General features: G+C 48.8%; 1 protein-coding gene across 1 annotated transcript in view; it reads left to right on the plus strand.

The window, feature by feature from the left end:
• LOC133767194 (laminin subunit alpha-3-like) overlaps positions 1-9,454 on the plus strand; it is a 70,395-nt gene extending 60,941 nt beyond the window's left edge. The window contains exons 34-38 of the mRNA XM_062201478.1: positions 1,852-2,014; positions 2,112-2,242; positions 5,199-5,292; positions 7,181-7,300; positions 9,000-9,454. Of these exons, the coding sequence (XP_062057462.1) occupies positions 1,852-2,014; positions 2,112-2,242; positions 5,199-5,292; positions 7,181-7,300; positions 9,000-9,145 (654 nt within the window). The 3' untranslated portion in view covers positions 9,146-9,454. The remainder of the gene's footprint in view (positions 1-1,851; positions 2,015-2,111; positions 2,243-5,198; positions 5,293-7,180; positions 7,301-8,999) is intronic.
• Positions 9,455-24,865: the final 15,411 nt, after the last annotated feature.

A 24,865-nucleotide genomic window follows, 5' to 3' on the forward strand; every position in this document is an offset into this window, starting at 1 on the left:
GGCACTGGAGTTTGAGCCATAACTCCAGCAAGTATTACTTTGCTTTGTTATCTATAGAGTAGCTTTCATATGTACACTATGAATATATGAGAGTACCTCAAAAAGTTCACGGAAATGGGATGAAAAGTGTATTTTGGCACAAAAATATTTGGAATCCATGCATAGTTTTTTCGTAGTACAAATGTCTGAAGACCCCTCTCATAACAAATTCACAGTGTGTACGGTGTAATATGTGTCTGTATACACCATATTAATTGCTAAGCAACATCCTCAGGTTTGCCCTTCCTCTACCTCTGTGCCTGTTTTTATCCCAGAGAAATCACAGGATGGAGCAGCTCTTCCAAGGCACAATCTGGGCATTGTTTTGACCTGGATAAATTGTTACGATACCTCAGTCATAGCCAGTACCCCAACATCTGGAGCAATGAGTAGCACCCCAGTTCCAGTATTCTTTACAAGCCAACGTCCTTTTTGTAGCCTTCCTTCCACCTGAGAGTCTAAACCATGGGATCAGCCTTCTCCCCAGCCAGTGGCTCAGTCCCTGCCCCTGAATACCAGAACTACAGTTGTGGATTCGGGCTTCAGTGTCAGATGCTGCTCTGTCCTGGAGAGTCTGGGCCTGGTTTCCTATGCAGGCTCTCCATTACACAGCTTTGCAAATATTGAGAAACTAAGAATGTCCTAAGGCACCCAATCCCTGGTTTATCATTGATGCTGACACCACACACATCTGTAATACAGGTTGAGTATCCCTCATCTAAAATGCTTGAGACTAGAGTGTCTCAGATTTCAATTTTTTTCAGATTTTGGAAGAGTTCTGTATACATAAGTAATATCTTGGGGATGGGACTCAAGTATAAATACAAAATTCATTTATGTTTCATATACCCTCACACACATAGCCCAAAGGTAATTTTATAAATATTTTTAGTGCACCTGTGTTTTGCCTGTGGCCCAACACATGAAGTCAGGTATAGAATTTTTTCCTTATGCTGGCATATCAGTGCTCAAAGTTTCAGATATTGGAGCATTTTGGATTTTTAAATTAGGGTTGTGAAACATGTGTGGCCAATATCCTTTGCAATTACCCTGTTTTGCCTCTGCCTTGCAGGATTCCAGGGTCCTCAAAGCATTTATTCTAGAAGGAAATTTAGGGATTTTATTGAGTTTAATAATTTTGTTCTTAAACTTGAGAATTTTATGAGAGCTACAGTCCTTCTCCCCAGGAAAGTGCCCACATGGAGAACATCTGGTGTATAACATAAGGGTCTCAGAGCTCCAGAAGCCAGGCCCAGCGGCCCAGGTGAGGAGCTGGCAGGGGGCTCATTGTCGGACCCCTGGTGATACGCTTGCAGTAGTGATTTGTTGGTCATGTGCTGAACCCAATGATGCAGGGATTTTTTTTGTTTGGTTGGTTGGATTTTTGCTCTATTAGTTTTGGAACATTTGGGCCTCTTTATTCAGTCAGCTGCCTTGCCTTATCAGACGGGCTCATGAAACCCTAAAAGGTAGTTTGGAGCCACAAAGAGACAATCTGTGAACAATAAGGTGGAAATTCCCCCTGCGGCAGCTCTGGCTGTGGACCAGGGTCAGGTTAAACCTTTCAGCTACGTGCACACCAGTTGGTTTGGCAGCACCTTCAAACTTCATCCACCTGTCAGACATCAGCGATGCAGGTTCATTTAGCATTGTGCCAAAGGAATTGTCAAACCCACCTGACTCCTTGAGGCAGGAGGGTCAGTCCCCATCTACCGTCCCCCTTGTGCTGATAAGGTGCAATGTCCTTCACCTTGGCCGCTGCATTTCTGGGAGTTGTGGGTCATGAGCTCTTTCTTTTCTGCTTGGTTACAGAGCCTCCCCCAAAAAAGCTTCGTAGGATGCCTAAAGAATTTCCAGCTGGACTTAAAGCCCTTGGGCACCCCTTCTGCAAACGTCGGGGTGTCTCCCTGCTTGGGTGGCTCTTTGGAGGAAGGCATTTATTTTTCCCAAGGAGGAGGAGCTCATGTTGTCCTGGGTAAGGAATAGTGTGGTAGAGTTTGTCTTTGAGTCTTAAGAATTCCATTCTTTTTCTTTCATTACGATGCTGTAACTGTATTTTTTCCTTTTGAAAGCCAACTCTGTGTCACTGGGGCCAGAGTTTAAGCTCGCTTTCAGCATTCGCCCCAGAAGTCTCACTGGAATCTTAATACACGTCGGAAGTCAACCCGGGCAACACCTGAGTGTCTATATGGAGGCAGGACAGGTGCGTAGCAGGTGACGGGGCAGGTGCATGGAAGGCAGATGCCATTTCTGGAGACCCTAGTAGATAAATTATGGTGGAAAGTGAAATCCCAACTTGTGTGTAAGAGACCTGGCTTTGGGTTAACTTGCCATTTTTCTTCAGCATGCAGTATTACCATCATTTTCTGTTTGTCATCTTTAAAATCAGAGAAACACAAACAAGTTGGTCTGAATTCTAGCTGCACCATCAGGTTAAATGCCCCTAGGAAGTTACTTAAACTTGGTTAGATTTAGTTTTGCTACCTGTAAAATGTGGATAATAATTCATCTATCCTAAGGCTTTTGTCAGATTGGAGACTGTGCCATATACAGTTGGCCCTCAGTATCTGTGAGGGAATTGGTTCTAGGACCCCCTTTAGATCCCAAGACCCAAGGATGCCTAAGTCTCTCATAAAAAATGCTGCAACATTCTCATATAACCTATATACATTCTTCCATATACTTTCTTTGTTTTTAAAGATTTATTTATTTATTTGAAAGGCAGAGTTACATAGAGGCAGAAAGAGAGACAGAGAGGAGAGAGAGAGAAAGGTCTTCCATCTGCTGGTTCACTCCCCAAATGACTGCAACTGCTGGAGCTGCGTCGATCTGAAGCCAGGATCCAAGAGCTTCTGCCTGGTCTCCCATGTGGGTGCGGGGGCCCAAGGACTTGGGCCATCTTCCACTGCTTTCCCAGGCCATAGCAGAGAACTGGATCGGGGTCGGCGCCGAGGCTCACTAGGCTAATCCTCCACCTGCGGCGCTGATACATCGGGTTCTAGTCCTGGTTGGGGCGCCGGTTCTGTCCTGGTTGCTCCTCTTCCAGTCCAGCTCTCTGCTGTGGCCTGGGAAGGCAGTGGAGGATGGCCCAAGTGCTTGGGCCCTGCACCCACATGGGAGACCAGGAGGAAGCACCTGGCTTCTGGCTTCAGATCGGCACAGCACGCCGGCTGCAGTGCGCTGGCCATAGCAGCCATTTAGGGGGTGAACCAACGGACAGGAAGACCTTTCTCTCTGTCTCTCTCTCTCACTGTCTAACTCTGCCTGTCAAAAAAAAAAAAAAGAGAGAGAGAGAGAGAGACAGAGAGAGAGAGAGAGACAGAGAGCTGGATTGGAAATGGAGCATCCAGGACTGGAACCAGCACCCATATGGGATGACGGCACTGCAGGCGACAACTTTAACCACCATGCCACAGTGCCGGCCCCTCTCCTGTATACTTTCAATCATCTTTAAATTACTTCTAATACTTAATACAATGAAAATGCCGTATAAATATTTGTCATAAGAGGGGACTTCAAAGAGTTTGTGGGAAATATAGAATTTAAACATAAGTCTACTTTGGTACAAAAAGTTTTGAAATCCACATGTGGTTTGTTTATGATACACATTTTCCCATGAACTTTTTGAAGATCCTGTTGTATTGTTAGGAAAACAATGACAAGAAAAAAAATCTATATAGATATGATATTTTTGTTCAATACAGACACAGTATTTTTTTCAAATATTTTCATCTGCAGTTTGTTATAGCCATAGGTGTGGGCCCCACAGATATGGGTCTAACTGTATTCAGTCAGTATTCGTTTTTCCCCCCCTCCCTGTCCCCTTCACCATAGCACTACCTTCATTCATAAGGATAGGACCAGAATTAACGAAATAGATTTTCTCATCATCCGTCTACACCATGTGACAGCTCCGATTCCCTTCTCTCTGTACAACTCCCCAGCCTCTGTGGTCCCTGCAGCCCAGCTGGGCCTGGTCTCTGCACCCACTTCCTTGGGTTTTCTTGAGTTCCTTCTTCGGTTTAATCTTGTGCTGCCTCTTTCTCCCCATTCCTCACAGACCCAGGTCAATGTCACACTCTCCGCCTCCTGAGCACAGCTCTCTCCTTCTCAGGGAAATCTCTTTAAAACAAAATTCTTCCAGGAAGCCTGTCTGAGTGAAGGCCTCCAGTCGAAGGCTGATGATGCGCCATTTTACTCCATAGCCATCCAGCCACAGTTCATCAGCTGTGAGGGGGGAAATCTCAGAGGAAAATGAAATGGCCCAAGTTCTTAGGAGGCTTCTTACTGAAACTGTAGCCTTTCAGTCTGAGCGGATCCCTGGAAGCACAGAGAAGCCGCCCACTTGCCGGTGGGTGAGAGGAGGCTGGCTTTGCAGAGGAGGGGTTCCAGGGAGAGTTTCTAGAAGGAAATAACCTCGAGAAAACAAAGCCCAGACCCCATGACCTTCCAAACGGCAGGGACATTGCTCAGCTCAAAAATGCCTGCAAGTAGGCTGCACCCTCCAGCTACATGCAAATTAGATGTAAATTATTTATAAATGTGCTTATTTTAGTCCTCAGTTCATTCACCTTAACTCAACCCATGGAAAATCCCAGTGGAGACCCCGCTCTGGGGAGCAGGGAGGTGGGATTCTGCAGCAGGCAGGCGCAGTCACATTCTGTCAGCTTGTCTCCTGTCTTGATGGAGACCCCTCCCACTGTGCCCCCCCGCAGGGGGTGATTGCAACTGGCTGGCCCCTGCAGCAGGTGGAGGCCTCCAGCAGCATTTTTGCTTTCTGAATTTCACGTGTCCTTCTAAAGAGAACCACATATCCTTGCGTCTTACTCAATGCTAAGGAAGATCTACAGCGTTAGTCTGTAAACTTGGAGTGGGGCTGAGGGGCAGGAGGCCAGACGAGGAGGGAAAGGCTTATTGCTTTTGGCCTCAACTTCAGGTATGAACCTCGTTTGTACTTGGTAGCCTGGAAGGGGTGCAGTAGAGGAGTTCTTCATCAGCTTTGGAAACCCTGGGGGCCACCTGGTGTGGGAGTCAGGAGGCCAGGATCCAATGTACTCCCCAGGTGTTGGTGGGACCAGGGGTGTGAAGGGAGGATGCTCGGGGAAAGCTGGCTCCACCTTCCTTTCTGGAGGAAACGGGAAAATGCGTGTGTGTTCCAGGTCACGGCCTCTGTGGACAGCGGAGCAAGTGCGATCTCAACATCGGTCACACCAAAGCAGTCTCTGTGTGATGGACAGTGGCACTCTGTGGCAGGTATGATATCCAGCAGCCTGTTGTTCATACACGGAGGCGGACTTCCTGCCACCTGGGCTTCGGTATCCCAAATGCAGCCTCAGGACATCCACTGGCATGGCTGCCCAGGGTCAGTCCGCCAGATCAGCGTGCCCAGTTTCAACCTGTCATGTTGAGGTCATGCATGGCTGCTGCCTCCAGTTCTCCAGAACAGACTTGAACTTTGCTTTTTTGTTCTTCATGGGGGGTTTGCTTTTGGCTTGTATTTTGGGGGTCTGGCTTAGGGGAGAGGAATTTATGGCCTAGCACACTGATTAGCCGTGCTAGTTTTTAATGGAACATGACTGTGATTCAGATTTTGGCTCTGAAGTCAGAAACAATAGGGGGTCAAATCTCACTCCCATCCCTTGCCCTGGTGACCGTGGGCAAGCATTGAATGCAATTGCCCTTGAACTTCAGTTTCCCCATCCACAAAATGATGATGTGTGCAAACTGCTCAGCACAGATACATGGTAAATGTTCCATAAGGATCCACTCCTCCTGTTGTGTAGTTAAGGATGCTGTTAAGCCTTAATGGTTAAAATTTTCAACAATCATTTGGTGTTGATGCAAACTACTAGACTACCGAATGAGTAGAGAACACGCATACCCCTCAAATCTGTTGTTTTGTTAATACCTTGTCAATATTAGTTTACAGTATATGAATGCATATAGGCTAAAACACCTGTTGTAAAAAGTGCTCTCTTTTTGGTTAATTTGTAAGCTAACTGCACCACAATTAGCTAAGATCGTTAACGTGGGAGGAATTCTGTGCTGAGGGTCAAGAGAGACTGTCTTTGGCATCAGTTTTTAGAAATCAATGTCTTTTTTTTAGAGAGAGATTTATTTATTTACTTGAGATGGGAGAGACAGAAAGAGAGGTCTTTCATCCGCTGGTTCATTCCCCAAATGGCTACGATGGCCAAAGCAGAGCCAATCTGAAGCCAGAAACCAGGAGCTTCTTCCGGGTCTCCCGCGTGGGTGCAGGGGCACAACCACTTGGGCCATCTTCCACTACTTTCTCAGGCCATCAGCAGGGATGCTGGACTGGAAGTGGAGCAGCTGGGACTTGAACTGGTACCCATATGGGATGCCAGTGCCACAAGCTGATGTTTAACCTACTACACCACAGCACCAACCTGTCAATGTCGTCTTTTTTTTTTTTTTTAAGAGTTATTTATTTGAATGGCAGAGTTACAGAGAGGCAGAGGCAGAGAGAGAGAGAAAGAGAAGTCTTCCATCCACTGGTTCACTCCTCAATTGGTCGCAATGGCTGGAGCTAGGCCAATCCAAAGCCAGGAACCTGGAACATCTTCCAGGTCTCCCATGTCGGTGCAGGGGCCCAAGGACTTGGGCCATCTTCCACTGCTTTCCTAGGCCATAGCAGAGAGCTGGATCGGAAGTGGAGCCGCCAGATCTTGAACCCAGCACCCATATGGGATGCCGGCACTGCAGGTGGTGGCTTTACCCACCACACCACAGCACCGGCCCCTCAATGTCTTCTTAGAGAGTAGTTGAGCTGTTATGAAATAGACATGGCCCTGGAGACAGGAGACAGCACCTGAACGCCCATCTCTCTAACAGAGACTGCTCTGTGAATCCCAGTGTGTGGCCCTGGGAGTGGGAGTGAGAGAAATTACCTTGGGTTCAGATTCATTTTAAGGGTTCAGTTTGGTAATGCATGTGGAAGCGCCAAACACAGCTGATGTTCACAGGAAGTTAGGTGACTTTCAGAGAGGCTGACACCTGCAGGCAGAGCACCCATGGCTCTGTAGGACCGAGTTAAAAGGAAGCCAGTGTTGACACATTAACCAGTGTGAAGGACTGTCCTCAGGCAAGAGACCTAACCAGCTTTCTCCCCCTCCCCCAGTCACCATGAAACATCACACCCTGCACCTGCAGCTGGATGCAGACAGCAGCTCCACAGCCGGGCGGCTCACCTTCCCACCGGCCAGCATGCACAAGCCACTGCACATCGGAGGTGTCCCAGGTAACCCTGGTCCTTAGTTCTTCTAAGCTCATGTTGCCTCCCACATCAGCTCTTAATGTCTTCTTCTTAACCCAGCAAACCTGATGGCCCAGCCCATGGGTTATTAGCAGGGCAGCCCTTGCCTGGGTGGTAGAGATGGTGAGGCCTTTTTCTCCTGCACATGGAGAAACACAGTTGCCAGCAGTGAGCCCATTTGAAGGCAGCCCAAGCCACATTACTGCTGCTTCCTCAACCTAAAATTTATAAGCCTCTCCTAAGAGAGTGCATTAACCTAGAAGCCTGAAATCAGCAAAGAGCCAGGAAAGGGGCTGCGAAGCTGGTCTCCCCTCTCCAGCACTTAGTTTTACTGCTGAGTTATTAGGCTTTGTGGGCCCAGAGTGGGAAAGTTGGGTGGGTAGACATGGAGGCCAGTTCAAGCCTGGAATTTTGCCCAGAAAGAACCTTTTCATTCTTCATTGTTTTATGTGCCTTCCAATGGTCTGGTAGTTAATTTTATAGGTCTTTAAGGACCCATAAAAAGCACCGGAGCTCAGTTATTAGGTATTGATTCAGACTGAGAAATCTCCTCGCAGAAGTTGAAGATGCCTTTTTGCTGATTTGTCACAGCAGGTGGAGCGGCAGGCAGGTGCTTCAAGAGGCGGAAGTGAAGGGGGCGGGCTGCTGAGACCTGAGGTCCCTTTAGTGCTTTCCAATAAGGCTAGCTTGAAATCCAGGATGCCTTTGTTAGGGCGTATGCATCTCAAATTTTATAAGTTTTATTCCAAGTTCTTGCCCCCTCACCCCACCCGACCAAGATAAGAATTCAAAGCAGAGGCATAAATACTGTGCACAAATGAGAACAGGATTTATTTTTATGTATTTTTATTTATTTACTTATTTGAAAGACAGAGTTAGAGAGAGGCAGAAACAGAGAAAGAGAGAGAGAGAGAGGTCTTCCATCCACTGGTTCACTCCCCAGATGGCCACAATGGCCGGACCTGTGCCGATCCAAAGCCAGGAGCCAGGAGGTTCTTCTGGGTCTCCCATGTGGGTGCAGGGGCCCAAGGACTTGGGCCATCTTCTACTGCTTTCCCAAGCCATAGCAGAGAGCTGCATTGGAAGTTGAGCAGCTGGGACCTGAATAGGATGCTGGCACTGCAGGCAGCAGCTTTACCCACTATTTCACAGCACGGGCCCCCAGGATTCATTTAAAAGTTAGAGTGCATATGCATTCACACGTGAGTGTGGGCCGCCCCACACAGAGAGATGCCTGCCCTCAGTGGGCCCCAGAGCTTGCCTATGAGAGAGAGCATGAGGGGAGGCCAGAGAAGGACCAACAGCAAGAGCAAGAAGCCAGAAGGCAAAAGGGCCCCTCCCACGGGTAACAGTCCTTGTGCTGGGTAGGCATGATACCAAACGGGGTGGAACTGGGATAGGCTTCAGCGTACGTGAGCCCTTCTGGGAGTTTCACGGTGCCTCCACATGGAGCTTAACTTCCATACCGGCATCTCCTCCCTCCTGGTCCTGGATGGAGACACAGGTGGGTGCATCACAGGAAAATGCAAGTGCTGTAAGGGGGCGGAGTTACAGTGCAGCGCTGCACAGAAACTGTAAGGAATCTTCCGGCTCATCCACGCCCACCGATCCTCCTGCCGGTTTTCCCCACAGCGCTTCCTTTCACAGAGCCATCCACTGAGGGGCTCTCTCTCTTCTCTTCCAGCCCATTTGCAGCCCCTGAAGCTGCCGGTGTGGAGATCCTTTTTTGGCTGTCTGAAGAACATTCAAGTCAACCACATCCCTGTCCCTGTCACAGAAGCCTCGGAAGTCCAGGGGCCTGTCAGTCTGAGTGGCTGCCCTGACCACTAACGTGAGCCTATTACACCACAAGGAAATTTACGTTGAAAAGCACCAGTTCCCCGGCGTGCCTCTCTCCCCTATGGGAGATGCTTCCTGACTCAAGACATCCCCTGGATGGGCGTAACAGCCAACCTCGTTTTGAATTCCAATCACATATACCCACCATTCTAGCATGCAGTGCTACGTATGTATTTTATATAAAAATCCCTTTTCTTGAAGAACAAGTTGTTATTCCAAAATGCACAAAATGTGGTAATATTATTTTCCACTGAAAACGTCCATTAAAGAGCATTATTTCCCACTTGTTAAAAAATTAAATATCTTCTCAAGCACTTTAAAAATATGATACCTTTACAAATGTTATGGGATTCTAATTGATGGGATGAAACAAATGAGGGCACTCTGTAGATTATGATGTTTTATTAGCATGAAGCCGGTGGCTTAATGGTTGTTGGTCCTAGTATTGATTCTTCAGCAGCTACTCCATGTGCTCCTACAACACAGTTTTCTACAGTTACAGAGCATGTACTGGTGTGGTTCTGTGTCTGCTCAGTGTTGGAAATAGTGCATAAAAAGATGTGATTCCTGCCTTTAAGGATGGTGCATTCCAATAGTCATAAACTGTTGATTAGCAGGCAGAGCTGATGAACCTGTTAATTCCTGAGGTCCATTGGCTTCCCAGTCCCAGTCTCCCCCCGCCTTAATGATTGAGCAGGACTTGGCTCCCAAAATCCATGGAGACATTTAAATCCAAAAGTCCTGTGTGAATAGTTGATAGATCAGAGTAGAGACTGCATGTCATGCTGGCCTCTGAGAGGTGGCAAGTGTGTGGGTGCTGGCCCTCCAAGGGAGCTCTCATGAGAGGGTTGGTCATACGAGCCACGTGTGCTGCCTCCTGTGTCCCGCTCTGCTTCCTGGCTCACCACGTGATCCTTGCTCTGCACACACTCTACCAATTCCAGCTTCCACCCGGCCCCCAGACTAATGGGGCCCCTGGTCCCGCGGACCAAAACGAGCCTTCTCCTTCCCTCGAAGCTCCTCTCTGGTATTTCAGTGAAACTAACCAAAAGCTGAGTTAGGCACCCAGTCTGCTACCCACCAGGCCTAGATTGTGCTGATGGGTTCTTTGAGTGCACAAACTGTCCCCCAGAAGAGCTGAGCTGGCTACACGAGTGAGGCCTGAAGCTTGGCATGGCAAGCTGACAGACGTCAGCGAGGATGATATAGTAGAGCAATAGTGTTAGCTGGCATCGCCTTCCCTAACAAGGAAGGCTGTGTGAGCATCTCTACGTCATCCACATAGGAGAAAGTCTGAAGATCAGGCAGAGGGGTCACATGGCGACCTTCAGCTGCCTGCCCTCCGCCTCTGCACCTGAGTCACCTTCCCATCAGCCCAGCATGCTTTTCAGACCTTCCCACTGATGCCTGACGGGGATGTTTTCTTGGAGAGACAGCGAGGCCCTGGATCAGGAATTACCCAACACAGGCTGAGTGGGGCTCCCTAGGGATGCTATGGTAAGTCAGAGTTTGACCCTGGGTCAGGTGCTTCCTGAAAACCTCAATTTTTCTTCCTTTTTTAAAAAATATTTATTTATTTGAAAGAGTTACACAGAGAGAGAAGGAGAGGCAGAGAGAGAGAGAGAGAGAGAGAGAGAGAGGTCTTCCATCCGCTGGTTCACTCCTCAATTGGCCACAACAGCTGGAGCTGTGCAGATCTGGAGTCAGGAGTTTCTTCTTCTCCTTCTTCTCCTTCTTCTTCTTCTTCTTCTTTTAAATATCTGTTTATTTATTTGAAAGGCAGTTAGAGAGAGAGAAAGACAGACATATCAAAGAGAGGGATTTCCCATCTGCTGGTCCACTCCCCAAATGGCTGCAACAGCCAGGGCTGGGCCAGGCCAAAGCCAGAACCCAAGAGCCACCCCCAGGTCTCCCATATGGGTGGCAGGTACCTGGGCCATCCTCCACTTTCCCACATGTATTAGCAAGAAGCCGGATTGGAAGCGGAGCAGCTGGGACCCAAATCAGCATCCACATGGGATCCGGCATTGCAGGTGGTAGCATAACCCACTACACCACAATGCTGGCTGAGGTTTTCTTTTCAAACTGATGCATTACCGTTCTTTTTTTTTTTTTGACAGGCAGAGTTAGACAGTGAGAGAGAGAGAGAAACGTCTTCCTTCTGTTGGTTCACCCCACAAATGGCCACTACAGCCGGCGCATCTCGCTGATCCAAAGCCAGGAGCCAGGTGCTTTCTCCTAGTATCCCATGCGGGTGCAGGGCCCAAGCACTTGGGCCATCCTCCATTGCCTTCCCCAGCCACAGCAGAGAGCTGGACTGGAAGAGGAGCAACCAGGATAGAACCAGTGCCCCAACCGGGACTAGAACCCGGGGTGCCAGCGCCACAGGCGGAGGATGAGCCGAGTGAGCCGCGGCGCCGGCCACCTTACCGTCCTTAGTACCTCAAAGTAGAGCCTGCTTAAATGTTATAAGAAGTCAGTGTGAGTTTGTTTTGATGCAAAAATTTTGGAAATTCATGCAAACTTTTTTCAAAAGACAAATTTGAAGACCCCCTATGTGTGTGCAATATTCTATTTATATTTTTCCATGGACTGTTACTGTTTTTGCTTTGTTTTGAAAGGGAGAGACAGAGAAGCAGAGATAGAGAATTCTCACCTACTGTCTTACTCCTAAATGTCTGCAATGGCTATGCTTGGACCAGGCCAAATGCTGGGAGCCAGGAGCCAGGAGCCAGGAGCCAGGAGTCAGGAGCCAGGAGTCAGGAGCCTAGAGATTCTTCCTGGTCTCCCACATGGGTGCAGGGGCCCAAGGACTTGGGCCATCCTCTACTGTTTCCCAGGCCAGGAAGAGAGCTGGATTGGAAGTGGGGCAGCCAGGACTCAAACCGGTGCCCATACAGGATGCTGGCAGTGCAGGCGGTGGCTTTACCTGCTATGCCACAGCTCCAGCCCCTCAATTTTTCAAATGAATAATTCCGCAGGTGACTACTGAGTCTGCATGAGGATCACCCGTTTTACCTGTCTAGCAGATCCAACTTAAAGCAATGGGCATTGCTTCTGGGGCCCTGCTGTTAACCCTGCAGAACTATGGGGTTATTCATTGGTGTGAACTATTTGCTAGCTCTTCCTAGATTCCTCATAAAGGAGAAGTGACTTCTTCACTCACTAATCCCAGCGGTTCCCTGCATCATGCCGCCATATTGTAGTCACTTGAAGTACAGCCAGCCATCTGCCTTTGTTGAATACCAGCCACCAGAAAGCAGCAGAGAGTCCCAGATGGAGCTGTAGGTGAGGAGACAGGAAGCCTTCTGTGTAGCCGTCCTCAGACTGTAAATGTGAGTTCTCAGAAAAGAATGCTGGGAGCTCCCCAACCTAGCATCGTGGAAATGATGTGCAAGCTGCAAAACGCCACACAAACGTTGTCACTGCTCTCACGCATGGGGCTGACCCCAGAGGAGGGCAGGATTGTTGGTCAACCACAGTGTCCAGTTCCATGGAGGTCCACCATCGGTGCCATTTTGGCCCAGTGGAGTGGGGCCTGGAAGAATGCTTCTCCCAGCAACAGGCACATACAGGGCACCGGGTAACTGTGTGGCCCTGGTGTCTCCAGCGGCCAGCGGCCTGTGGCCTTCAGCCTCTCCGGGGACTTGTTGATCCCGTTCATTCCTCAGTACTCAGTTGCCAGGCTTTTGCCACACTCACAATAACCACATGTCAGAGGACAGAAGCACTGGGCAAACCACACCAACTTTCCCTCTCACTGGACAGCCAGGTGTCTCGCTTCCCCACAGAGAAATTGAACTCCAGCCTCTCCTACCCACCGTGGGGCGCACAGCAAAACCCCAAAGCCCAGCTTGTGCCCTGCCAACCACTTTAACCCTCTCTCTGTCCATTCCCCAGCCCTCTGCTCACGCCTCCCAACAACTAGTGGGTCGGTGCTAGCCCCGGAAAGGCCCAATTCTTTCTGAGGAATGGTGACTTAGAGCCAGCATAGGTGTGGAGTGATTTTGTAAATACGTTTGTTTTATGGAATGTAAATGGAAAAGTTGAATATGAAGAAAAGACAGCAAGTCACTCATAAATCTGTTTGCGTTTATTTTCCCATTAGTCTTTAAATTCACACGTATTACCTTACAAAATCAATGATTATGCCATACACTTTGTTTTTATATGGTCTTTAAAACTATATTGGGGAGGCCAGTGCTGTGGCGTAGTGGGTAAAGCCACCGCCTGCAGTGCCAGCATCCCATATGGGTACCCTTTAGAGACCTGTCTGCTCCACTTCCGATCCAGCTCTCTGCTATGGCCTGGGAAAGCAGTACAAGATGGCCCAAGTCCAAGGGCCCCTGCACCCACGTGGGAGACCCAGAAAAAGATCCAGGCTCCTGGCTTTGGATTGGCCCTGCTCTGACCATTGTGGCCATTTGTAGAGTGAACCACTGGATGGAAGACCTCTCTCTCTCTCTCTCTCTCTCTCTCTCTGCCTGTGCCTCTCTGCAACTCTGCCTTTCGAATAAATAAATAAAACTTTAAAGAAAAAAAAAAAAACTATATGTGGGAGCCAGCTTTGTGGCAAAGCTGCTTAAACCTCCACCTGGGACTCTGGCATCCCATATGAGCACCAGTTTGAGACCTGGATGCTCCTCTTCTGATCCAGCTCCCTGCTAATGCACCTGGGAAAGCAGCAGAAGGTGGCCCAAGTGCTTGGGCCCCTGCACCCACATGGGAGACCAGGAAGAAGCTCTGACCTCCTGGCTTCAGCCTGGCTCAGCCCCAGCTGATTGAACCATTTAAGGAGTGAACCAGCAGAAGGAAGATTTTCTCATGCTCACTGCCCCTCCCTCTCCTCCTCTCCCCCTCTCCCTCCCTCCCCTTCCTCTTCCCCCTCCCCCTCCTCTTCTCCATCCCCCTCCTGTCTCCTCTCTGTAACTCTGCCATTCAAGTACATAAAATATAAATTTAAAAAATTGGATTGTGTTTCTCGGGCCCTTGAAGAACAGTCTAGTCCATCAGATGAATTTACCATAATGCATTTCACTACCCTGCATTTATTAGCAAATTACCTTGTTTCCATATTTGCACTTATAAGCAGCACTACAATGAAGATGTCCTGGGATATACATGTATTTATTTTCTTAAGATAAATCCTTAGAAGTAAGTTACTGGGTCGAAGGACATGAATGCTTTAATGTTGTTAGTCAAATTGTTGCCCAAAACTTTACATCCATTTACACTCAATCACTTTAAACTGGCCTGAGCCCCTGATGCCAATAATACAAATCCACCCAGGTGTGCCCGTGCTCTCTAGACAGAAGCAGCTGCGTGAGATCCACTGTGATCCAGGCTGATCTAGCCGAGCTCACATCACCTGATGCGTGTGTGGCTCCCACCAGGGCCGACAGAACGCCTTAGAGGAGGAACTGGTGCCGGGGCACAGACAGAGCCAGGGTTGTGAAATTCTCACCCTCGGAGGACTCCAAACAAATGCCAAGCCCAGACTGCACTGTTGGAAGAGCGTCCCAAGCTCTGCGTGGAGAAGTCCAGCCGGCCGGCTTCTCCCTCCTGCACCCTGTGAGTTTGCTTTGTTGTCACTGACACCTGCAGGATTTTCTCGGGGGTTAAAAGGACATTCCTCAGATGGGTGAAATTTAGGAGAGTGGACTTAAGCAAAAGCAAACAAAATGCAACTTACGAATAGGACATTTCCCAGCACTAGAGCCGGTTGTGAGAATCCCAGCCGACCGTGGGGTCCCACAGCCTACACGGAAACTAGAAAAAACCAGAACGCACACAGAAAACCACTTACTTGGCTCAGGCTAAGTCCATCAACCAGCCTCCTGGTTACAGTTTCAAGAGCTGTTTGTAGCTTAAGTAGTTAATTGGCTACAGGGCCTCCTGCAAAGGGGCCAGTGCTCAGTTACTGAGATTGACTTCTGTATTGCTTTGGTCTGTTGGCCTCGTGCAGGTGCCCAGTCCAAGCCCATGACCAGTATCTTATTTCACACAGGCAAAATTTCCAGTTTTTAAATGTGTAAACCCAAGTCCCAGTCCTTTCCACCAGCTTGCCCTCCAACAGGGAAATCCAAAGCAAAAACGTTTTTCAGTTGACACAATAATCTTACATCTGTACGGGTTATGGTGATACTTTAATACATGCATGAGGGCACTTCAGAAGGTATATGGAAAAATAGAAGTAAAAGATAAGTTTATTTAGGTGTAAAAAATGTTGAAATCTGTGCACACTTTTTTAAAGTTCCCTCCAGTTTTTCCTTTAGAGAGAGATCTATTCTGACCATTTGTCCATGTTAAAATTGGATTATTTATTTGCTGTTGAGCTTTTGAGTTCCTTGTATATTCTGGATGCTAATCTTTTGTTGGATGAATAGCTTGCAAATATTTTCTCCCACTCTGTCTACTATCTGTTATTGTTGACTGTTTCCCTTGCTGTACAGAAGCTTCTTAGCTTGATACAGTCCCATTTGTGTCTTTTTGCTTTTGTTGCCTATGCTTTGGGAACCTTGTCCAAAAACGTATTGCCTGTTGCAGTGTCTTGAAGTGCCTCCCCTGTGTTTTCTTCTAGTATTCTCATAGTTTCAGGTCTTACCTTTAGATATTTGATCCGTTTTGAGTTGATCCTCATACACAGTGAGAGGCAGGGGTCTAGTTTAATTTTTTTGCACACAGATACCCACTTTACCCAGCATTATTTGTTGCAGAAACTGTGCTTTCCCCAATGCATGTCTTTGGCGTCTTTGTTGAGGATCAATTGGCTGTAGATGCAAAGATATATTTCTGGGCTCTCTCTTCTGTTTTACCAGTCTGTTTGTTGCTTTGGCTACTATAGACTTGGAGTGTGTTTTGAGGTCAGTTATTGCAATGCTTCCAGCTTTGTCCCTTGAGCCCAAGATTAGCTTAGCTATTTGCGATCTGTTGTGGTTCATTTATAATAGCAGTGGTGGGAAGTGACAGCTGCATCATGTGTCCAATTTCTTCATTTGCTAAACAATATAACTTGATTCCTCAGTGTAGGAATTCTGGCACATTGCATGCCCGAGAATGGAAAGCAGAGGCAAAATTGGAACACCCCTGTTCATCAGTTTCGGAGCAAGGAGCAATTACTGTCCCAAATTACTGAGCGAGTACTGTGTGCTGGAAATGGCTTCCCCTCCCTTTCTCATAAAGCCTTCGATGCTCCCAGAATGTAAAGTGTACCATTCCACTGCCAGCAGTTTGATTCCTCATAAATCTTGAATGTGTGGTTCATTTTACACTACACTGAGTCCCTGATAAGATGAGAATTGAGAGTTTCATGGGGGGGGGGGGGGACTAGAACTTTCTGTTGTACTCAAGTCTCCATGAATACACACAGATGGCACAGCACACACATACCGGTTACACCATCCTTTGCTCAAAAGGCTTTTGCTAATTAATCAGTAATTTAGCAATAGAAGGTATCTCTGATGCTACTCTGGAAAATAACTGCAGTGCTGTCAACAGAAAATATCATCCCTAAGGTCTGAGTGTTCCCGTGAAGAGGGTCGCCCTTGGTGCAGGCTGAAGTGCACGGTGCAACTTCTCAGCAGCTTCCTGGGACGTCAAGCTCCTGGCTAGCCCAGCTGGCAGTGGGGTTTGTCTCCTGTTCTTCGTTTCCTGTTATCCATCTCTCCTGCTTTCCCATGATAAGAGGAAGCCCCTGCCCCCCCCCCCATTTGAACTTGACATTACAGTTAGGGGTCTGGCTTAGCTAAGGGCACCCTGAGGCATGGTAGGAACTTCCACCTTACAGGCCTGTGTGTGCCAGTTGTTTTAGCAGCAGCAGAAGAGGGTTGGGATGGGAACCAGGACGAAGCAGATTATAGGGGCTCCCATGTACTCGGGAGCTGGTCCTAAAACCCACACAGGCACTCAGAGTTACCAGCTGGCAACAAAGAGGAGCTGCTCCAGATAAGGATGGTGCTGGAAGGGGACGCGTAGGCAAGCAGATTAGCGAGGGATGCTTATGACCAGGGACAGAAGGGAGCAGGTGCCAGCATGCCCTTCACAGCATGTACTTCAGAAGACGGATGCAGTCCAGGACCTCCGCAGCCCTCTGGATAAAACCAGCTGCCTTTGACCTTGTCGGTGGCCTTCACGGCTGGTTGCCTAGCAGAGGATGAGCTGAAGCTACTGGGATAGTAACAACCCATGAGGTCTGTGTCCTGCATTCCCATTTACACCACCCTGTCACAGCTCTTCTCGCCTCTCCTCCTTACCAAGGCTGATCCTTACCCCAGTGCAGGGAAGGGGAAACTGGCTGCTGGCCTCTCTTGATCCGTGCCATGCATGCTCCCTGCCCTAGGCGTTATTTGCAAGTTGCTAGAAGTTATTGTACATCTAAAGGCTCTGCTCTCACCTGAGGGGCATGGACAGCCCGTGACCACAGAGGTCCCAAGCACCGCCACCATGGTACTGTTGTACCTGAAGCATCCGCTTCCCACCAATTAAGACCCCCAGGAGCCAAGGCTGATGTAAGCACAAGAGTTTTATTTCAAACTCGAGTTTGGACCGACATCCGCACCAGGTGCAGCTGGGCTGGATCGGTGGCCCCTACAGTAAGGTCGTTAGGGTTTTTATACAGTTGAACAAACAAGTTCGGCTGTACAGCATCTGATAGGCTCATATTTTAAATTTATACTTGTTGTTTTATGATTAGCACGAACACCCTAGTGGCTCGGACCCTATACTTTAGCCAAACTGTAGGGTTTGGGGATGTTATCAATCACCTTAACTGCCTGAAAAGACACCTGGAACTTCCCTGCTCTCTGCTAATTGGCTGTTGCTAGGAGAGTTTATCCCAAAGGGAGTTTTTTTTGTTTTTGTTTTTGTTTTAATTTTTTTTTTGACAGGCAGAGTTAGAGAAAAACATCTTCCTTCTGTTGGTTCACCCCCCAAATGGCTGCTTCAGCCGGCGCGCTACGCCGATCCAAAGCCAGGAGACAAGCTCTTCCTCCTGGTCTCCCATGTGGGTGCAGGGCCCAAGCACTTGGGCCATCCTCCACTGCCTTCTCAGGCCACAGCAGAGAGCTGGACTGGAAGAGGAACAACCTGAATAGAATCCGGCGCCCCGATCGGGACTAGAACCCGGGGTGCTGGCGCCGCAGGCGGAGGATTAGCCTAGTGAGCCACGGCGCTGGCGCAAGGGGAGTTTTATTTTCTTTTAGACGCTTTTGGCTTAGGGTTCAGGGCCCGGTCAGGCCCAAGTTACAAGATGGAGGCCTAGTCTAAAATAGCTGCACCTTGATCCAGGCTCAGGTCTCTCAGTACCTGCCCACCTCCCCTGCGCCAGCCCTGGCGCCATCCAGATTGGGTGGGGGATGGGTGCTGTGGCGTAGGAGGCGGCTGAGCAAGATGACTGGCAGGTTCCTCATCACTGACCCTGACACCCCACACGTGGCAATAGGAGGCACCTGCAGGTGTCATTAAGACACACCCCAAAGGCTTGGCCCTGATTTCCCAAAAAGTCGCACAGCAAGCAAAGGGGCAGGCTGGGCCACTGCCCAGTAAGATCATTTGTCGTTCGTTTTTTGTGGCAGGAAGTTAGTTTTCTGCGCAGGCGCATGGAGCGCAGCTGCAGAAGGAGCAGCGGTATCTGAGAATCGCACTAGGGTCAAGGTGTTCCCTCTTCCACGGTGGCAGGCCCTGAGGGCCAGAAGGCAGGAACCCTGAGGCCAGCTTCTGCAGGGTCTGCTGCAGCGGTTTTGTCCTGTGTCTTTGCTGCTGCTCCTGTTCTTTGTGTTGGCTTTGCTTTGTTTTTGAGTTCTCATCTCATGAGCTGGTCCCTTCAGGTTTCAAGGGAAACACCTAGGAAGGAAACTGGGCTTTGGGCTCAGCAGACGTGGGCTGCAGGCCTGGCCGAATTACACGTTGGGGCAATAGTCATGGGCAGAGATTCTAATTAGCAAAATACAAATCATCTGGCCCAAACTAGCCCTCAGACTGAAAGGGGAAAAGGTTCCTTGAGGCTCGCCCAGAATCCAGCCTCTGATAGAGGAAAGCTCATGCCATTATTTCTGTGAGAGACTTCCTGGTACAGAAGGGGTTGCTCCACCCGGGGCATCCCTGCATGCCTGGTGCCAAGGGAAGTCCCCAGCAGCCCTGAGGGGCCTGGTAAGAGTTACATGGGCACTTGGAGCTTGTCTCTTTCAGAGAAGCACCTGACCTTGGGTGCCAGTGATGTGGGCAAGAGGTGTATTAATCTCCGGGCTCTTGCACAAAAGACAAGCCATTTGAAGTATAGACACGTATAAGGTGTGCAAAGTGATAAAATTGTTTCAAAGGGTGAGAAAGTGGACACACATACATATGCGAAAATGGGTTGCCCCACTCAGAGAAATACACATTATGAGCAGACAGTGGGCTGGGGATTACCTGAAGAGAGGAGTGGTGGGGGAGGAGAGACAGAGAGGGTACCTGTGTAGCACGTTCAGGATGGTCCCCAGCAAAAGAGAAAGCCCCTCCCAGTTGCCAGCCTCTTTTATGAGGTAGGAGGGGCTGCCTCTACAGGCATAAAGCCACCTGGGGATTTTATGCTAGCTCTACAGGTCACTTGGAGCTTAATATCCGTATTTCATAATGTCCTCCCCTATGAAGCAGGTGCATCCCAGGAAGGGCATTTTGATTGAAAAGTAGGAGGATAGAATTACACTGGGGGAGGAGGGGCAGCCTCTAGGTGCTTCCAGCTCACATAGACCTACCCAGCTGCCTACCTACTTATCCTCCATCACCAATAGCCCCAGCTTGAGCAATTTGCCAAAGTTCAAACTCAGGTCCTCTGACCTCAGAGCACATGTGCTGTTTGCCCTACAGCAAGCTGGGATTGGATTGCAGGCGCAGGACAAAGATGAGGAAAATCGAGTGTGTTTCATTTTGGCAGCAGAGTGGATGAAGGGAAGTTTTAGGGACCAGGTTGGGAAAGATGGCGGCCTCTTTCACAGAGCATTCCTCTACGTGCAAACGTCATCTGCTGCTGGCCTCGGGCCAAGATGAGCCGGGTCAGCTAATGGGCGGATGTCTCAAATCCTAATGATGCTGTTATGCTGTCAGTGATTACACAAATCCAAGAGCTCACATGGCTTTGATCTGAAGACACTGTAGAATCATGACAAGCTGCACGAAGCCCTCAGGTCGAAGGAAAGGGAATTTAAAACACAGCCAACTAATTACTGTCCACGAGAGCCATTCTCTGACTTTGGACTTCAGCTAGATGCCCTCTGTACATGTGACTGGCTTTTTGGTTTTTGGGGTTTTTTTTGTTTGTTTGTTTGTTTTATTGTTTTTTGTCTGTTTTTTGTATTTTCATTTACGCACTCACAGAAACGTGCATCAACCTAAAATAAAAGCAAACACTGATTACGTAGTAGGAACATATGAAGTGCCCTGAGCTGCTGTTCTCCTGTTTCCTTCCCTTAAATTATTTTATGTAAATGACTTCTCTGTGCCTAGGGCATAATAAATATTCATTGGAGGAAGGAAAGGAGGGAAGCCATCACATAGGAGGGAGAGGCACGAAAATGCAAAGGTCTCCAAACCTTGCTCTCCCCAGCACTGTCTTTTTCTACTCAAGGTTAATGGGGAATTGATCCATTACTCAACCAATGGAAATCAGAAAAGGTGGGGCTGCTCATCTGTTTGGTGAACACCATGGAAACCACGTATTCTCCTGGGTCTCCACCATCCATGGGTTTAGTTCAATGGCACCATCAGCCATACGCAAAGTGCCTCTGCCCAGTGTTTGAAATCATGCAAAAGGAAAAAGAAGCCTCTGGCTACAGATGAGAACTGCTTCCCCACCAGGAGAACCCAGTGCTGAGGGAGCATACCTGCCCTTCCTCACCCACTGCCGTAAAGCAAGCCTTCCTGTGCTGTTTATTCGGTGCTTATGTAGGTACCAGGCATTGTGCCAACCCCTTGCCTACACGTCTCATCTGGACCCTGCGATTCCTCTGAGGGTCAGGTATGATTCCATTTAGCAGGACAGAAAATGGAGGCGTGGAGCGTAAGCCCCGGGCTGCCACAGCCGGTCCTCATATAAGTGAGACTCACATGTGAGAACCGTACAGTTCTGATGCTTTGACCTGGAGCCTTGCTGACCCTGGAGGAGCGGCGCCTCTCAGAGCTGGCTAATTCCTGAAGATGGTAAATGTGAGAGTGGTTCATATCCAGACCAACCAATTCCAAGCCAGCAGCCCAACCACGTCCTCTCCGGGCTCTCCCAGGCAGGCCACTATTGCTCTGACCTCATTATCCCAGGCCAGACACCAGACAGTTAGGGACAGCCAGTGCCTGCTGAAATGATTGAAACCAGGCAAACCTAACCCTTCCTTACCCATTCCTTCCCATGCAAACCCCACTGACGGTTCTGACCCATCTCCCACTTCACGCCCTCTGCCTCCTAAATAGGCCCCATGTGTGGCTCCCATGAGACAACAGCATGCCACCTCCTCTTGGAATCTGAGTATGACAAGGCTCTCCTTTCAAAGACCTAAATAATAAGACGCATAAATTGATAGGATGCCCGGGCTCATCCCTGCACTAACCTGAGCCAAGAAGGCAGAACCACAAAAGGGAGATATCACATCCTGAGTAATATTGATGTCTCAGAGACACCTGGATGTCTTTAAGGGTGTATTCCAGGGACCAGTGCTGTGTAGTGAGTTAAGCTGCCGCCTGCGATACCAGCATCCCATATGGGCACCAGTTCCCATCCTGGCGGCTCCACTTCTGATCCAGCTCCCTGCTAATGCACCTGGGAAGGCAGCAGAGGATGGCCAGAGTGCTTTGGCCCCTGTCACCCACATGGGAGACCCAGATGAAGCATCCAAGCTGATGACTTGGGCCTGGCCCAGCCCCAGCCATTGCAGCTATTTGGGGAGTGAATCGGCAGATGAATGATCTCTGTTTCTCTGTCTCTCCCTCTCTCTCTGTTCTTTGCCTTTCAAATAAATAAATCTTTTTTAATTACATTACAAGAGGGTGAGGAAGAGGAGGGACCACTATTTTCACCACTAATCCTCTCTAGGACCCAAAGAGCAGCCATTTGTTTTCCACTTCATTTCAAAACCATGCTAGTGGGAAAGGGGACCTTGGCTTGCACATCTATCAGGTGGGCCTTAGAGGGGTGAGTGTTTGCCATAGTGGTTAAGACCACTTGGGAGGCCGGTGCCGTGGCTCACTAGGCTAATCCTCTGCCTGCAGTGCCAGTACTCAGGGTTCTGTCCCGATTGCTCCTCTTCCAGTTCAGCTCTCTGCTGTGGCCCGGGAAGGCAGTGGAGGATGCCCCAAGTCCTTGGGCCCTGCACCCGCATGGGAGACCAGGAGAAGCACCTGGCTCCTGGCTTCGGATCAGTGTAGCATGCCGGCCATAGCAGCCATTTAGGGGGTGAACCAATGGAAGGAAGATAGCTTGCTTGCTCTCTCTCTCTCTGTCTAACTCTGCCTGTCAAAAAAAAAAAAAAAAAAAAAAAAAAAAGACATCACTTGGGATGCCCAAATCTCAGATCAGAGTGCACAGGTTCAAGTCCAAGCTCTGTGCCTGATTCCAGCTTCCCAATAATGTGCAGCCTGGGAGACAGCAGTGAGGACTCAGGTACATGGGTCCCTAGCACCCAACATGGGAGACCAGACCCAGTTCCTGGCTCCTGGCTTTGGCCTGACCCATCTGAAGGTGTTGAGGGCATTTGCACAGCAGATGAAAAATTCCTTCTCTCTGCCTTTCAAACATAAATATCATTTGTTCCCCCAGGGGGCCGTAGGAAAGGCTGTGAGGGCTGGCTTCCCCCTTGCCGGCTGCTGCTCTTCGTTCCTCCAGAAAGTGCTCTCCCACCACACATGGAGGCCTTCCACTAGGAGTAAAGTAAGCTTCCTAAAGACAGCCGGGCAAACCAACATGCTTCTAACAGGGAATGACGACAAAGGCTCTGGCTGAAAATAGTAGTTAATCAGCCTGTTTCCTCGCATTGTTAAAGGCTGACACACACAGGATCGTGCTTTTCCTGGGGTGTCCTTGCCCTGACAGCGCGCTCACCAGAGCAGCTAACGTGTGAGTGAGCTCAGCACCTTCAGCTCTGATCCTCCTCACCCTCTCCTGCGTGAAGCGCCTTCTGTGTGCAGATAGCAAAACACCGTGCAGCTCTCGAGAATCCAAGCCCTCAAACACCACCTGTACCCCTCAACTTCTTCCAAAGATGAGCTTTTCAAAGGATTCTTATTCACCCAAGGTAGAGCCAGCTCGCAGTGTGGACCCCGTGTAGCCATTATTTGTACCTGAGTAATTAATTGATGGAACATCTTTTGGAAATTATGGGGTGGCAGATTCTACAAGAGTATATACCTAACACAGATTTTCATATGGAAGGGCAGGCCAGCAAAATTGGTTAGGGTCATTCTTTTTAGCATCAAACTGCTGATCTGGAATGGGGTTGGTGTGACTTCTATAGATCCTGGCATGCCTCTGGCCTTGAGCTCTCTTCTCCACACGCACTCTGTCTTCTCTGCAGAATCCAGACTCAAGCACTTCCAGCTGCCTGCTTCGTGCCTCATATGGATGCCAAGGCGTCTTGAGCACAGCAGCCAAGTCTAAACTGTTTATTCACCCAAAGTTGTTTTACCTCCCAAATGGCCCAGTTTCAGGAAATAGCATCATATCTACCTCACTGCTCAAGACAAAACCCTATGAGTCAGCTCTGATTCCTCCAGCCCCATGTCCTACATACATCTCAAATCTGCGCATGTGCTGCCTCTTCATCACCTCCCCCCAAATGAGGCCATCCATCTTTCTCTTGTCACAGCCCCTTCACTGGGCACCTGCGCCAGCTCTGGCTCCTTTATCAATCATTCTTCCCACTGCAGCCAGAGTATTTTTATTGAATGCATCAGACAGATCATGTCTGTCAAGAAAATTCTTTATTAAGAAATAAATGTTCGAGACCCTTAATACAATGAAAATGTTAGAGTGATTTATTTCAACTAGGCCCAAAGGGAGAAAGCCAAAGACTTGATACTTTGCTGGGGTAAAAAATAAAAAGAAGAATTCAGATCCTGTGGGAAATACAGATGTGGGCTGAGTACAATGTTCTACGCCAATCAATGAGGATTTTGCTTTATGATTGCCGGTTCCATTCTAAGGGAGACAGTATAGCACTGTTAAAATCTAGCGCTCTCTCCAAACGTTCTCACACACTGGCTAGGACACAGGAAGAGCAAGGACAGAACAAATCTCAATCTGACACATGGGACCTCTAGGTGACAAGGGTTAGGATTTATATGCTAAAGATCTCCTGGTCATTGTCTATAACTATCCCAGCCCTTCTCCTTAACAATGAGCTGCAAAAGGCTTCATAGCTCATGGCCTGTCTCCAGGACAACTGAGTCTCTCACCTTCCCAAGGTTCTTTGCTAACTACTGCTTATTAGCGGCCGGCAGTCTCTGATTTCAGCATAATTTGTAATAACTCTATTTTAATAGCCCTTTCAAAATGCGAGGTCTGGTCATTTTCCAATTCTACGTCAAAGAATGTGGGATTTACGATTTCCTGCATCCACATGTTCCTCCCTTCTTGACATCACTGTGCAGTTTTAGCTTTGTTTATAAAATGCCTTAGGCTGAGGAAGAGGCCCTGGGCAAGTGCCCTTCCCACCTCCCTGGTCTCCTGTCCCCGCCCCCCACCCCCTTCTT

The sequence above is a fragment of the Lepus europaeus genome, chromosome 9 (genome assembly GCF_033115175.1).
Source record: "Lepus europaeus isolate LE1 chromosome 9, mLepTim1.pri, whole genome shotgun sequence".
Taxonomy (NCBI): Eukaryota; Metazoa; Chordata; class Mammalia; order Lagomorpha; family Leporidae; genus Lepus; species Lepus europaeus.